Source organism: Setaria viridis, chromosome 8, assembly GCF_005286985.2.
Source record: "Setaria viridis chromosome 8, Setaria_viridis_v4.0, whole genome shotgun sequence".
NCBI classification, from domain to species: domain Eukaryota; kingdom Viridiplantae; phylum Streptophyta; class Magnoliopsida; order Poales; family Poaceae; genus Setaria; species Setaria viridis.
Window position 1 is genome coordinate 10,878,754 of NC_048270.2, and position 16,304 is coordinate 10,895,057.

General features: G+C 50.2%; 1 protein-coding gene across 1 annotated transcript; it reads right to left on the reverse strand.

Annotated features, from left to right (window-relative positions):
* Positions 1 to 1,610: 1,610 nt before the first annotated feature.
* LOC140223653 (L10-interacting MYB domain-containing protein-like) lies at positions 1,611 to 14,509 on the reverse strand. Its single transcript, XM_072295714.1, has 3 exons — positions 14,248 to 14,509; positions 9,332 to 9,335; positions 1,611 to 2,196 (listed from the first exon to the last, which is right to left on the reverse strand). Exons 1-3 carry the CDS (start codon positions 14,472 to 14,474, stop codon positions 1,636 to 1,638), a joined length of 792 nt encoding a protein of 263 aa, XP_072151815.1. The 5' UTR covers positions 14,475 to 14,509; the 3' UTR covers positions 1,611 to 1,635.
* Between the last annotated feature and the right edge of the window lie 1,795 nt (positions 14,510 to 16,304).

Sequence of the window (16,304 nt, forward strand, 5' to 3'; positions counted from 1 at the left end):
GAGGGTGTCCCTAGCTCCAGAAAAGAGGAGTTTGAGGGTAGATTGTCTTTCTTGCCCCTGGTTCGACTTGAACTACTTATCACAAATATAAAATGAAACTACATACATTGAAGTCCAAAATAATAATAAATTACATGTTCCAAAAATTTAAAATTTCGAAATAAATTTATAGTTCCAAAATAAGGTCGTTACAATAATCATTGCACTAATTCCATGTTAGGGCAATTGATGTAGCCATACTATCACGAAAGGTGTCCATAGTCACAAAGCTTGATTCCGAAGTTGATCCATCGGAGGCATGTTGAGACACAACATACTTATTGTATCTTTCCGAAATAGTAGGCATGTAGATAGGATCTCTATCAAAATTAGCAAAGTCCACATCAACGCTAGCATGTTCACGTATGAAATTGTGTAGAACCATAGTAGGAGCAACAATCTTCTTTTGTGTGACCATTGAATAACCGGGCATCTTGTAAAGGATTTGCTATTTCATTTTTAATACTCCAAACGACCGCTCAATAACATTACGATAAGATGAGTGTATACGGTTGAACTTCTCTTTTGGAGTATTTGGTTCCATACCTCGATGCCACTCGGGTAAGTGGTACCTTTCACCCTTGTATGGAGCCAGATACCCCGGACGATTAGGATAGCCCGCATCTACAACATAGTACTTGCCTACACATATGTAAAATAAAATAAGTTTGTGCATACAAATATGAAAAGGAACATAAGGAAAAATATTTACCTTGAGGAGGATGTGGGAAGACATTTACATCTGCTTCCAATGCATGGTACAATACACTAGTGTCATGCAAAGAACCCGGTTGACCCGCAGCCACATAGGTGAAGCGCATATCAAAATCACAAACGGCAAGCACATTTTGAGTTGCAATTCCAGTCTTACCAATATATCTCACTTGTCCTTCAGGTGATAGATACACACGAATATGGGTTCCATCAAGTGCACCAATGCAATCTTTAAAGTGTGGGTATGCTCTCTTGTCATTCCTAATTCTCTTGTGCACATTGCGAAAATTAGGATCTGTTGATCTCAAGAAATCATGTGCCATGGCAACCACACAATTTAGAACTTCATGAAATTTTCTACTAATGGTTTCACCTGAGTGTTTGAACTTATTCTGTCCTCTTCTATTTGACTCACACCCACCACATGTGAATAGGAAAATGGCAAGCATTTCAAGAGTATTCACGTGCTTCGATGGTTTTAATCCGTACCTCTCAACCAACACATCATGAAGATCCTGAAAAATAACCTCATTCATCCGAAGCATTCGATGGCACTCCCCTGGAGTGTTTACCGTCTCCATCAGCCATCCCATTCCACTCTGTTGTGAAAACATAAATCTCGGCGGTGCCTTATCCATATATGAGTCATGATAACTTTGTGCTAGCTTACCATAGCTCTGAACCATTTTAAAAAAATATTCACCATCAGAATCACTAGATTCATCAGACTCACTTGAAGACATCTGTGAACATTGACATAAATGAAATGTAAGATACAACTGTCATACATAAATAAAATGCAATAAAATAAAATGTACCACACATGCGACAAAAATGAAATAGTAGCATACACAAATGACATCACTCTCACTAAGCCAATTTCTATTTTTCATATTTATCATTGTACTTCCTCCTAAGCCAATTGAACCTAATCTCATTAGTAGGCAAGGTCATGAACATCTCCCTTTGCTCCTTCTTCACAAACAGTTCAGACGCCATGTAATGTTCATTGCTATCATAGCCGGCCCCACAAGCAATCACAACCTCCATCACTTCCTCAATAGAATACTTTCCATGTCTCTTCGAAACATATTCATTGGCTGAACTTGCCATACTTGTTACTGCTTCTTTAATTAGGAATGCATTTCCAGACTTCGCTTTTTTACCACTCCTGTCAACAGGCCTTGCCAGTCTCTTGCCACTCGCAAGTGAAGGAGAAATACCAATATCCTCCTCTTGTGTTTTAGGAATGAAATCATCACCTTCTGGCTCAAAATTGGTTGCCTCATCTTGTGTCACATCAACATTTTCGGTTGCTTCAACATTCACAACATGAGGAGACCAATGATCAATACCAATAGTAGTAATGTCAGCGAAACACTTAGCTAATTCATCTTCATTCTCAAGGCCCTTCTTTTTGAACTTGCCACAACCCGGAATGTCCTGAAATAAGCACATAATATTATTATAAGTATTATCAACAGGTTTGACATATGCAAAAAAATATAGCAAAATTTTTTAACCAACTTACAGCTCTAGCTTTTTTCCACCATTGATCATCCATAGCAATAGTCTTCTTTATAGGATCCCAACCAGTCCTTGTTTGCCTTAGCATTAGTTTGTAACGCCCGCAGAAATCACCAACTAAAAATCACCCGTTAAAAACCGTCCTTAAAACCTTTTTACCGCTGAGCTCCCTGAAATCAGAAATCTCCCCGGCGATTTCGCCGTCCCGGTACCCATGCCGACCCCCACCTATCTTTTTACCCGTGCCCGTGAATCTCGCCGAGCGCCGTCGTCAGACCGCCGCACGCGTGCTCCGACCGCGTGCTGCAAGTGCCGCCGGTCCCTTTCATTTTCTCTCTCTTTCTTCCCCTTTTTCTTTTTCCCTTCCTTTCTTCCTCCTTCTTCTTTCTTCTTCCTCCTTCCTCCTTCTCTTTCCTCCTCCTTCTTCCTCCTGGTGGCTAGCGCATTTACTCTAGGCGCCCGGCCTCCTGGCGCCATAGCCCGGCCCCCCGCACCGCTCGGACTTGTGCCGCCCGGCCCGGTCCCACCGGCCGCGCTGGCGCCCTCGGAAGGCGCGCCGCCCGTCCGCCGACCCCGCGCCAGGACCCCATACGCCGGCCCCCTACCTCCCTTGCTCCACCTCTGGCCCGGACACAGCACCGGTGCCGTGCCGGCCACCGCCGCCCGCTACCCCCCCCCCCCCCCCCGAGCCGAGCCCCTACCGCCGCCGGCCCGGCTTGCTCGGCCCCCACCGCCTTGCCGTGCCGCCGCCGCCACCACCAGCCATTGCCGGACCCCTACCCCGCCGGCCACCTCGCCGCCTATAAAAGGAGCCCGCCCGGCCACCCTCTCCTCCACACACCGCCACCGCCACCCTGCCGCCCGTCGCCAATCCGCCGCCGCCGCCTCCCTGCCGCCGCCGCCGCATCCCCGCCGCCGCAGCCGCCCCACGGGCGCGGGTGCCCCGCCCCACCTCCGATGCCACCTGCCCGAGGTGAGTCAAAATGGGGCCCCCTCGACTCCCTTCACCGCCCCTCCGCCCCACGGCTCGCCGCCGGCGACGCCCGGCCGGCCGGCCGCCGGCCCACCCTTTCCCCACTCTCCCTCTCTCCAAGTTCCTGGAGAAGAGGATAAAATACCCGGATTTTAGATCCGACCCCCAAGTTTCCCAAAATTGCACATAGGCCCTCCCACCACTCTAAAAGCATTCTCGCGGATAAGCCCCTCCACCTCCAAAAGTATTTACAAATAGGTCCCTGATTTATTATAAATCAGTCCTAAACCTCCGTTTAAACCCCTAATCCATGTTTAACCCGTCATTTCATGCGCCAAACTTCCTCCAATTAGTCCCAAATTTTACCACGTCATCCTCCAGAATACTTCCGCCGATCTATATCCAAATTTCCCAAAAATAATCCTTCTACCTATTTTCCGTTCACGTTTCCTGTTCGGAGCTCACGGTTAAAAATTGTTTCCTCTTTTTTTTTATTTGTGTGTTTGTTTGTGTGTGCCGTAGATCGCGGATTGCCCGAGGAGGAGCCCGAGGAGGAGTTTGACCGCGAGCCCGAGCCCGAGGACCAGTACCGCGAGCCGGAACTCCCGGAAGGCTTTGAAGACGGCAAGTCCAATCTCACCCTTTGATGCATATTTATTACCCAATTTTTCAAACACAACCCATTGGCCTGTTTTACAAAGTGCATATTATTTCATCGCAAGACATGGTTGGATAGCCACCCCTTGATTGTTATGAACATCCCTTGCTATCCTAGGATTATCTCTAAATATGACTCGCTCTGTTTAGATGATAACCACTGCTAGAATGCTTAGGAATTTGTTACTCAACTGCAATCATTATTACAATGGTGTATTCGGAAAATAAATATGTGTGTGTGTGTCCAAGTAAGAGAAATGGCTTTTGGGTTCGGGAAAAGGGGATGTGTAGACGGGATGGATGGGTGTTCCTTGTGTGGGATGCCCTGTTGTGGTGCTCGTACCTTGGTGGTTGAGCCATGTCGGGAGATATCCATCTTGTCATGATTAAGGACCGAGTTGATGTGTCATCTTGCCTAATTCAACCATCGTGCAACCACTCGACCGTTGTATGGGCAACGGCTTAGCATAAACCCCACTAGCTGAACTGTTAGTCCTCAGGGGTGCTGGTGAGCAGCGGGAGCCCATGGAAATGGAGTAAGATCTTGGTGACTTAGGTCCTGGTTACGGTCTTGTGGACGAGCCGTGAACCCCTTGGGTGTGTCCGCGAGGGCTAGCCAGCCTTAGCTAAGGTGGGTAATGGCTTTGTTAGGATCCGCACCGACGCTACGGTGATCGTGCTGCGGTACCCTACTTGTGGGAAAAGTGTACACCCTCTGCAGAGTTAAAACCTATCCGGGTAGCCGTGTCCACGGCATTGGACGAGTTACGGCTTGGTCACATAACTAGCAATTGGGCAAGGATGTCATGTGTGTGTGTGTGTGGGGGGGATTTTAGGAGAGTCCGGCAGGTGTGCCGTGCGCTATGACGGACGGGGAGTCCGATAGCGATAAAAACTTGGATCCTTGTGTAGGATCAACCCCACTCAATGTTTCGGGTATTAAAGGAAAATTTTACAAAAACCCCTTTTGGAACGACCCCCTGCATGTGTTAAAATTTAGCTTTACCGCAAATAAACTCTAGCCTATCCTTGTTATACTTGTGCATAAACTTTCTTGTATCCCCCTCCGTGGATGGGGTTGGACTTGTTGAGTACGTTTGTACTCACCCTTGCTTCGTTGCTACAGAGGAGGACCCGGACTTCGTCGCCGAGGACCTTGAGTAGAGGTTGTGTCCGCACCCGACGCTGCCTGTGGTGTTGGCCTGCCCAAGATGCTGCTGCTGCCGTGTAGTCCCGAGTGCTGTCTTTTAGCAGTCGCTTGGTTAGTCGCCGTTATTTATTTACTGTTTATCGCCGCGTGGCTTTCACGCCCACTCCCTCGGGAGTTGTACGGTAACTGAATTATCTGTCGAATAAATGTGTTATCAGCCTCCTGGGACTGATATTTGTATCACATTTAGTCTCTAGTTATGTGGGGACGCTTCAGGTGGTATCAGAGCCGTCGTTGGCTGTAGGACGCGACCTTAGGACCGGATTAGCCCTTTTGACCAAAACAAAAGAATTACAAAATTTCTTCCTACCTTTGCTCTATTGTAAAACTAATTTGTGCCCCGGATCTTTTCCAGATGGCCGAGGAAGGATGGGTCAACAGCCACTGCCTGGAGGAGCCTGGTTTTCCCAGATTGCTGTTCGTCTGCATGGACCGCCTCGGGATTTATGAGCGTCCGGAGTACACCAGCAGGGAGTACGAAGACCGCGGGACCCCTCGGTGTGAGATGATTATCTACATCGGGCAGAATAGCCGCTATCCGGACATCCAGCCATGGAATGTGACTGCCACCGGCTTCCGGCACAAGGATACTTATCAAGTGGCAGCCCGGAAGGCCCTCCGTTTCCTGTGCCAGATCTATGAGAGGCACATTGGCCGCACTCCAATGAGGTTCTACCCGCCTGTCAAGAAAAAACGCCCGGTTTGGCTAGCCCGGGTACGGACCTTGGAAGGACGTGGACAGCGCAAGGATAACCCCACTGTGTTGCACATGGCTGCCTACCTTCTCACCTTGGATGAGCTCTACGACGAGTAGGCTGCTAAGTTGAAGCAGCAGACCCGTAGGGCTGAGGACGCACAAGTTATGGTGAGGAGGCTTCAGGTGAAGTTAGCCGCCGCCGAAGCCCGAGCCGCGGCCGCTCAAAGCAATGAGGCCATTGCAGTTGAGGCTCTCAAGGAGGCTGAGGATCGGCACTCCAAGGAGCTGAAGGATGCCCACCTCACCGTTCGTGCCAGAAGGAGGATGGTGGCCATCGAGGATGACGAGGCTCCGATCCTTGAAGGGATCCCCATTGTCCCAGGGCCCAGTAAGCGAAAAAGCCCGGATGCCACCCCGGCACCACCACCTTCGGAAAGGAACTCCGAGGTGTCGGATGGAGTGGTTCCCGAGACCCCTCCCACGGGCGGGACTCTGAAGGATGAAGTGCTGGCCCTTCTCCTTCCATTGGAAGATCACTCAGTCCAGGGAGAAGACTCGCCCCGCGAGTAGTATGCCAGCCAGGATTGCCCAGTGAATGAAGCCGTCATGGTCCGCAGTTTAGAGTTGTACCCCTCTAGTTGTGTTGCTGTAACCGGTCGTGTAGTACGTGTTTTGGCCTTACCCCCAGCAGTGTTGTACCCCCCGTGGCAAAATAAATAAAATCGCTTGAGTTTGTTGCTTGTTAGTCTGTGTGTTTGTCGACAGGAGGTGGATTCTGTCTCTTCGAAAATACGAGTTAACCACTTTAAAGATCACTAAAATCCAAATCACACTCTCATAAAGTCTCACTCAATCTGCAGATGCCGCCCAAGCGTGCCACCAGGACTTCCCCAAGTCAGGCCCATGCCACCCCCAGTGCAGAGAGGCAGCCCGAAAGGCAGGAGCCGCCTCCGGCAGTGCTTTCTGAGGAGCAGGAAGTGAGCCAGCCAGAAGGAAGGGGAGAAAGCCAAGTGGGAACGCAGTAGCCACCGCCCCCACCGGTTATCGATCTGGTTCAAGTGATGAACAACCAGACCCTTCTGCTGGAAGCTCTAGCCAACGCCGTTACTCGCCAGAGGCCCCGCGGGCAGAACATGAATGAGAAGTTGACAGACTTCCTCCGGACCAAGCCACCCACTTTTAGCGGGTCTGTCAACCCTCTGGATGCAGATGACTGGCTGCGCGTCATCCAGAGGAAGCTGGAGCCATTTGGTTGTGAGGGCAGGGACAAAGTTCTCTTGGCTGCCCACCAGCTCACTGGGACTGCCCTAGCTTGGTGGGAGAACTACTGCACTGCCGCCCAGGATGCCTCCACTATCACCTGGGATGAGTTCGTGACGGAATTCCATCGCTACCACATCCCCGCCGCCACCATGAAGCGCAAGGCGGATGAGTTCCGTGAACTCCGCCAGGGCAACCGATCTGTGGAGGAGTACACCTTCCAGTTCATGGAGCTGGCCCGATATGCTCCAGAGGAAGTGGACAAGGATGAGAAGAAGTAGGACATGTTCAAGAAGGGCTTGAACGCGGAGCTGAGAACCCTGCTCACTCCCCAGATCTACCCCGACTTCAACACCTTGATGAACATGGCCATCTTGACTGAAAGGGCTAAGGCAGAAGAGCGGAGGGACAACAAGCGTCGGTTCCTAGAAAACAAGGCACACCAGCAGGACCGATTCCAGAAGCCAAGGAGCTTCGGTCACCCCTTGCCCAGATCCCAAGCTCCCATGCATTATCGGACCCAGTCCCAAGCATCTGGCTCGCATCAGACTGCTGCCCCATTCAGGAGCCAGAACTCTATCAAGGCCCCACAGAGCAGTGCCAGCCAGGTCACCAGCAATGGTAGAGCATGCTTCAACTGCAGAGAGCCAGGGCATTTCATCGCTAATTGCCCCTATGCCAACAAGCCAGCAGTATCAGCCTTGTCCAACTCAGTAGCTGGGCCCAGGGCCGCATTGTCAGGAGCCAACCGTGTACCAGTTCGCAGTAGCGGCAACCCCAGCAACAACAACAGCCAGCAGATGAGGCTGCCCCAATAGTCATTTGGACGAGCCCGCGTCAACCACATCGGCGCGCAGGAGGCTCGCGACGCTCAGGGCGTGGTGCTCGGTGAGTTCCTAGTCAGCTCAGTCTTGGCAACAGTACTTTTTGATTCTGGAGCATCACATTCCTTCATATCCTCAAGTTTTGTGCAGAAACATCATATACCTACAGTACTACTAAGGTTACCCCTATTAACCCGGACTCCTGGGGCCGACATTCAGTGTCGACTAGGTTGTTCTCGGGTGAGGATCAATTTAAGTGGGGTAGAATTTCTAGCGGATCTAGTAGTACTTAAGTCTAAGGGGATAGATGTGATTCTTGGAATGGACTGGTTGAGTTTGCATGACGGTCATATAGGTTGTGCGGATAAGGTGGTGCACCTGACCAATCGGGATGGAGTGCAAGTGACCTGTCACACTAGGGGAAGTGGTCCAGACCCCATGGTGTTCAGCATGGAGACCAAGACCTTAGAAGGAGTTCCGGTAGTGAGTGAATACCCGGACGTCTTTCCTGAGGAACTACCTGGAATGCCCCCTGACAGGGACATAGAGTTCGTAATTGACCTCATCCCCGGAACCTCCCCTATAGCCAAGAGACCCTATAGAATGGCAGCCTCAGAGTTAGCCGAGCTGAAGAAACAGTTGGGAGAGTTACAACAGAGTGGCTTTATCAGGCCCAGCTCATCCCCGTGGGGAGCCCCCGTACTTTTTGTCAAGAAGAAAGACGGGAGTATGAGGATGTGCGTGGATTATCGCGCACTAAATGAAGTCACCATCAAAAACAAATACCCCCTCCCCAGAATAGATGACCTGTTTGACCAGCTGAAAGGAGCCAAGTATTTCTCCAAGATAGACCTGAGATCAGGGTACCATCAGCTCAAGATCAAGGAGAGCGACCTCCCGAAGACAGCCTTCGTCACCCGTTATGGTCAATTTGAGTTTACAGTGATGTCCTTTGGATTGACCAATGCATCGGCATATTTCATGAATCTCATGAACAAGGTGTTTATGGACGAGTTAGATAAGTTTGTCGTAGTCTTTATTGACGACATACTTATTTACTCCAAGAGTGTTCAAGAGCATGAACACTACTTACGGGTGGTCTTGGAAAAATTGAGAGCCCACCGACTCTATGCTAAATTCAGCAAGTGCGAATTTTGGCTTGAGAAGGTGGCATTCCTGGGACATATCTTGACCGCGGAAGGAGTAGCAGTTGATCCGGAGAAGGTTGAAGCCGTCTCCAACTGGCAGCAGCCCACTAATGTTAGTGAAATCAGGAGTTTCCTGGGTTTAGCTGGATATTATCGGAGGTTTATTGAGGGATTCTCCAAGATAGCCCGGCCCATGACAGAGTTGCTCCGAAAGGACAAGAAGTTCACCTGGACCGAGTCATGTGAACGGAGTTTCCAAGAGCTGAAGAAGAGATTGACAACAGCCCTAGTGCTAACCCTGCCAGACATCCAGCGAGACTTCGTCATCTACTGCGATGCATCCCGACAAGGATTAGGATGTGTTCTCATGCAAGATGGGAAGGTTGTGGCATATGCTTCCCGACAACTTAAGCCCCATGAGCAGAACTACCCAACCCATGACTTAGAGTTTGCAGCCGTAGTGCATGCCCTCAAGATCTGGAGACATTATCTGATTGGGAATAAGTGTGAAATCTACACCGACCATAAAAGCCTAAAGTACATCTTTACCCAACCCGATCTGAATTTAAGGCAGAGGAGGTGGCTAGAGCTGGTAAAGGACTACAACCTAGAAATCCATTACCACCCCGGCAAGGCTAATGTTGTAGCTGATGCCTTGAGCAGAAAGTCCTATGGACAGCCCAGACCCGAGAATGCCCGTCTACGAGAGGAAGTGGCCTGGTTGAATGTGCATATCATCCCCCAGAAAGCTAGCCGTAGGCTAAGTGTCCAGCCCACCTTGGAGGATAAAATCCGAGAAGCCCAGGGTTCAGACCAAGACCTAGTGAAAATCCGCAAGCAAACCGGAGAAAATAAAGCCCCGGATTTCAGGGTAGATGACAAGGGAACCTTGTGGTATAAGAACAGAATTTGTGTCCCCAAGGACGGAGAATTCCGGCAGACCATCATGAATGAAGCCCATAACTCAGCCTACTCCATTCATCCCGGATCCACCAAGATGTATATGGATCTAAAGCAGAAATACTGGTGGAATGGGATGAAGGCAGACATAGCTCAGTTTGTCGCCCGTTGTGATACCTGCCAAAGAGTCAAGGCCGAGCACCAGAAGCCAGCCGGCTTGCTACAACCCTTGCCTATTCCAGTTTGGAAGTGGGATGAGATCGGCATGGATTTTGTAGTAGGCTTGCCCAGAACTCAGAAGGGAAATGACTCCATATGGGTAATAGTGGACCGACTCACTAAAGTTGCTCACTATCTACCCATACGGACCACATACGGTGGAGAAAAACTAGCTCGACTCTACGTCGACAACATAGTGAAGCTGCATGGTGTGCCCAGCCGGATCGTCTCGGATAGAGGAACTCAGTTCACCTCTAGGTTTTGGAGGAGCTTACATAAAGCCATGGGCACCAAACTGGATTTTAGTTCAGCCTATCACCCCCAGACCGATGGCCAAACAGAATGGGTAAATCAAATCATGGAAGATATGTTGAGGGCGTGTGTCCTCACCTATGGAAAGGATTGGGAACAAAGCCTACCCTATGCGGAATTCTCTTACAACAATAGTTACCAAGCCAGTCTAGGCATGTCACCATTTGAGGCTCTTTATGGTAGAAAGTGTCGAACCCCTTTGATGTGGTTAGAAGTCGGAGAACGCTCCTTAGTCGGACCAGCTTTCATCAAGGAAGAAGAAGACCGTGTGGCAGAAATCCGAGAGAAGCTGAAGGCTGCACAGTCCAGGCAGAAGAGCTACTCGGACAAGAGAAGACGGGAATTGTGCTTCAATGAGGGAGATTTTGTCTACCTCAAGGTATCCCCGATTCGGGGTACGCGAAGGTTTCAGGTGCAAGGAAAACTAGCCCCTCGGTATATTGGACCATACCAGGTGTTAAAGAGAGTTGGAGCCGTAGCGTACCGTATCCAACTGCCCGAAGAAATGTCGGATATACACCCGGTATTTCATGTCTCCCAGCTAAGAAAATGCTTGAGAGTACCGGAGGAACAAGTGCCGGTGGAAACAATAGACCTACAAAAGGACCTTCGGTATCAAGAAGTGCCTGTCAAGATTTTGGACACTGTCACCAGAAGGACAAGGAATACAGCAGTTCGGATCTGCAGAGTACAATGGAGTAGGCATGGCGAAGAAGAGGCCACGTGGGAACGCGAGGACGCGTTAAAGAAGGAATTCCCCCATCTCTTCAGGACTCAGTCAAATCTCGAGGACGAGATTCAATTTAAGTGGGGTAGGTTTGTAACGCCCGCAGAAATCACCAACTAAAAATCACCCGTTAAAAACCGTCCTTAAAACCTTTTTACCGCTGAGCTCCCGGAAATCAGAAATCTCCCCGGCGATTTCGCCGTCCCGGTACCCATGCGACCCCCACCTATCTTTTTACCCGTGCCCGTGAATCTCGCCAAGCGCCGTCATCAGACTGCCGCACGCGTGCTCCGACCGCGTGCCGCAAGTGCCGCCGGTCCCTCTCTTTTTCTCTCTCTTTCTTCCCCTTTTTCTTTTTCCCTTCCTTTCTTCCTCCTTCTTCTTTCTTCTTCCTCCTTCCTCCTTCTCTTTCCTCCTCCTTCTTCCTCCTGGTGGCTGGCGCATTTACTCCAGGCGCCCGGCCTCCTGGCGCCATACCCCGGCCCCCCGCACCGCTCGGACTTGTGCCGCCCGGCCCGGTCCCACCGGCCGCGCTGGCGCCCTCGGAAGGCGCGCCGCCCGTCGGCCGGCCCCGCGCCAGGACCCCATACGCCGGCCCCCTACCTCCCTTGCTCCACCTCCGGCCCGGCCACGGCACCGGTGCCGTGCCGGCCATCGCCGCCCGCTACCCCCCCCCCCCCCCGAGCCGAGCCCCTACCGCCGCCGGCCCGGCTTGCTCGGCCCCCACCGCCTTACCGTGCCGCCGCCGCCACCACCGGCCATTGCCGGGCCCCTAACCCGCCGGCCACCTCGCCGCCTATAAAAGGAGCCCGCCCGGCCGCCCTCTCCTCCACACACCGCCACCGCCACCCTGCCGCCCGTCGCCAATCTGCCGCCGCCGCCTCCCTACCGCCGCCGCCGCATCCCCGCCGCCGCCGCCGCCCCACGGGCGCCGGTGCCCCGCCCCACCTCTGACGCCACCTGCCCGAGGTGAGGCAAAATGGGGCCCCCTCGACTCCCTTCACCGCCCCTCCGCCCCACGGCTCGCCGCTGGCGACGCCCGACCGGCCGGCCGCCGGCCCACCCTTTCCCCACTCTCCCTCTCTCCAAGTTCCTCGAGAAGAGGATAAAATACCCGGATTTTAGATCCGACCCCTAAGTTTCCCAAAATTGCACATAGGCCCTCCCACCACTCTCAAAGCATTCCTGCGGATAAGCCCCTCCACCTCCGAAAGTATTTACAAATAGGTCCCTGGTTTATTATAAATCAGTCCTAAACCTCCGTTTAAGCCCCTAATCCATGTTTAACCCGTCATTTCATGCGCCAAACTTCCTCCAATTAGTCCCAAATTTTACCACGTCATCCTCTAGAATACTTCCACCGATCTATATCCAAATTTCCCAAAAATAATCCTTCTACCTATTTTCCGTTCACGTTTCCTGTTCGGAGCTCACGGTTAAAAATTGTTTCCTCTTTTATTTATTTGTGTGTCTGTTTGTGTGTGCTGTAGATCGCGGATTGCCCGAGGAGGAGCCCAAGGAGGAGTTTGACCGCAAGCCCGAGCCCGAGGACCAGTACCGCGAGCCGGAACTCCCTGAAGGTTTTGAAGACGACAAGTCCAATCTCACCCTTTGATGCATATTTATTACCCAATTTTTCAAACACAACCCATTGGCCTGTTTTACAAAGTGCATATTATTTCATCGCAAGACATGGTTGGATAGCCACCCCTTGATTGTTATGAACATCCCTTGCTATCCTAGGCTTATCTCTAAATATGACTCGCTCTGTTTAGATGATAACCACTGCTAGAACGCTTAGGAATTTGTTACTCAACTGCAATCATTATTACAATGGTGTATTCGGAAAATAAATGTGTGTGTGTGTCCAAGTAAGAGAAATGGCTTTTAGGTTCGGGAAAAGGGGATGTGTAGAAGGGATGGATGGGTGTTCCTTGTGTGGGATGCCCTGTTGTGGTGCTCGTACCTTGGTGGTTGAGCCATGTCGGGAGATATGCATCTTGTCATGATTAAGGACCGAGTTGATGTGTCATCTTGCCTAATTCCACCATCGTGCAACCACTTGACCGTTGTATGGGCAACGGCTTAGCATAAACCCCACTACCTGAACTGTTAGTCCTCAGGGGTGCTGGTGAGCAGCGGGAGCCCATGGAAAAGGAGTAAGATCTTGGTGACTTAGGTCCTGGTTACGGTCTCGTGGACGAGCCGTGAACCCCTTGGGTGTGTCCGCGAGGGCTAGCCAGCCTTAGCTAAGGTGGGTAATGGCTTTGTTAGGATCCGCACCGACGCTACGGTGATCGTGCTGCGGTACCCTACTTGTGGGAAAAGTGTACACCCTCTGCAGAGTTAAAACCTATCCGGGTAGCCGTGTCCACGGCATTGGACGAGTTACGGCTTGGTCACATAACTAGCAATTGGGCAAGGATGTCATGTGTGTGTGTGTGTGTGGGATTTTAGGAGAGTCCGCCAGGTGTGCCGTGCGCTATGACGGACGGGGAGTCCGATAGCGATAAAAACTTGGATCCTTGTGTAGGATCAACCCCACTCAATGTTTCGGGTATTAAAGAAAAATTTTACAAAAACCCCTTTTGGAACGACCCCCTGCATGTGTTAAAATTTAGCTTTACCGCAAATAAACTCTAGCCTATCCTTGTTATACTTGTGCATAAACTTGCTTGTATCCCCCTCCGTGGATGGGGTTGGACTTGTTGAGTACGTTTGTACTCACCCTTGCTTCGTTGCTACAGAGGAGGACCCGGACTTCGTCGCCGAGGACTTTGAGTAGAGGTTGTGTCCGCACCCGACGCTGCCTGTGGTGTTGGCCTGCCCAAGATGCTGCTGCTGCCGTGTAGTCCCGAGTGCTGTCTTTTGGCAGTCGCTTGGTTAGTCGCCGTTATTTATTTACTGTTTATCGCCGCGTGGCTTTCACGCCCACTCCCTCGGGAGTTGTACGGTAACTGAATTATCTGTCGAATAAATGTGTTATCAGCCTCCTGGGACTAATATTTGTATCACATTTAGTCTCTACTTATGTGGGGACGCTTCAAGTTTCTTCCATGCTTTGAAATCTTCCTTTAACTTGTCCCATTTGTTCTTGATCTGACCCTTGGTAGCCACAATTCCAGTCCTTTCCTTGAACCCCTTCTCAACCTCAGCATAACCAAGTGCATTCAAGTGTGTGTTTGGCCGATTTCCTTTTTCAACTTGTTCGGCAAACAACACACACAACACTCGAGTGTTCTCCGAATTCCAATCAATTTCTGGCATCTATCGAACTCACAAATTTCATATTAGAAGGCCTCGAGTATATCAATTTTATACACACACAGCACTAGAGTATATCAATTTCATACACACACAGCAACCTCAAAGGCACAATCAAAGGTGTACTCCTCTTGATGCATTTCAGTTAATGAAAAAAAAGTTTTTGCCATACCTTGTGGCCGGCGGAACTCCTCGAGATGCCAGGGACGGCGGGGGATCTCCTCCTGATGTGTTTTGGATATGTGCTCTCTGTAATAATTGACAATGATTAGAAACATATCATAAACAGTGATGCAAAATTCAGGTTTCTATGTTAATTGCTATTAACATCTAGTAAAATATTTGTTGTGACAACAATAGAAAGAGCAGAAGTCATAACAAAGAGATCATAAGAGGGTGTTGTTAAGCCGCAGGAGCACTATTATGAGGCTGTAACTATCGTGGCCTTTGGTTGGATTCCGTCTACCAGTAGAGACTCTACAGTCTCCATACTTGAAGAACAGCTTTGGCAGAAGCTCAACTTGGAGTGGGGGGTTAAATTTGAGCTCATTCTCCAGGTCAGGAAATGTCTCGAGGGAGCAAACCTATAGGTGCAGTATCCATCATTCCATTCCAAGATTCTCAGAACTAGACTGACGACTTTGCTACATGTATCGTTCCCATGCATCTTAAACTAGATGATGAGGACATCACATGCTTGGATACAACCATATTGGCATCTTTTGACTCCGAGGTGAAATAATTCTTTATCATAATTATATGTGACACATTTGATGAATTGATGCTGCACCATGATGTGTATTTGTTGTCAATTTCAGAAATACGTACATGGATCAAAAATAGTGTTAAACACACATGGAAGGCATGGAGGATCAAAGAAGTAGATTGGGAGCCAAGTCCAAGTATTCCTAACGTCCTCCACCAGGCCACCACGTCACTTTTGGCCCAAGGAAAGAAAGAGTTCCAATCAAATACGTTTTGGGGCTGGATTCGGACTGCAGCTTTGTGTCAACTTGCAACGGCCGCCACGACCTCATCCGGACTCCGTTTTAGGTGTTCAAGTATTCCTTGGAATCCTTATGAAGTCTATTTTCACATGGATCTGGACTCAAGTCTATATCTGGTCTGAGGAGGTCGCAATGACCAATTTACTACCGATAGGTTTTCTGGTGCTGCGTCACCTTATTTTGGCCCGATGGGCCGTGTATCAAGTTGGGTCCATTAGGGACGTGTCCTAGGGTTGGAGCACGACCCCAACACCCCCCTGGTCATCCTCCTAGGTATTAATAAGGATTAGAGCCGCCACGAACAGATTGGGTTTTGTTTAGATCAAGTTTAGCTCTCGCTACTTGCTTGTAAGCGCGCGTGCTGGATCAGCCGCCCGTCTTGCTGTCTTCGGAACCCCACCTTATTGAGATTGAGTTAGAAACCTTCATCTTCATCTAGTAAATTCAGTACTTGTTATACTTGTTCTTGCTAGTTCTTCGATTGCTTGCAGGACGAGTGCCCTAGTGGCCGGGTGACGCGCTCCACAAGATCGCGGCAGCCATTGGAGGTGGTGTATCGGTTGCTAAGGCGCAGCTTGGAAGGCTGTAGTCGGGCCGTGAACGTCGTCTCCATCGACCAATCGAGTTATCCCACGCCTCTCATTGAAAGATCGGGAATCAACCCTAGTGGGTTCATATCACTAGACAACATGGTTATAATCTCATTCCAAAAAGGATATTTCTACATGAACCTACTCGACCTATGCCCTGATGTACACCTTTCCGACCATATATGTCTAGATGTATCAGCAAGTCATAACAGCTTTTGTATGACTCAGCTCAACTA

Excerpts from the sequence above, each read along its gene's own strand:
- LOC140223653 (XM_072295714.1), bottom strand. The coding sequence starts at position 14,474 with ATGCCAGAAATTGATTGGAATTCGGAGAACACTCGAGTGTTGTGTGTG.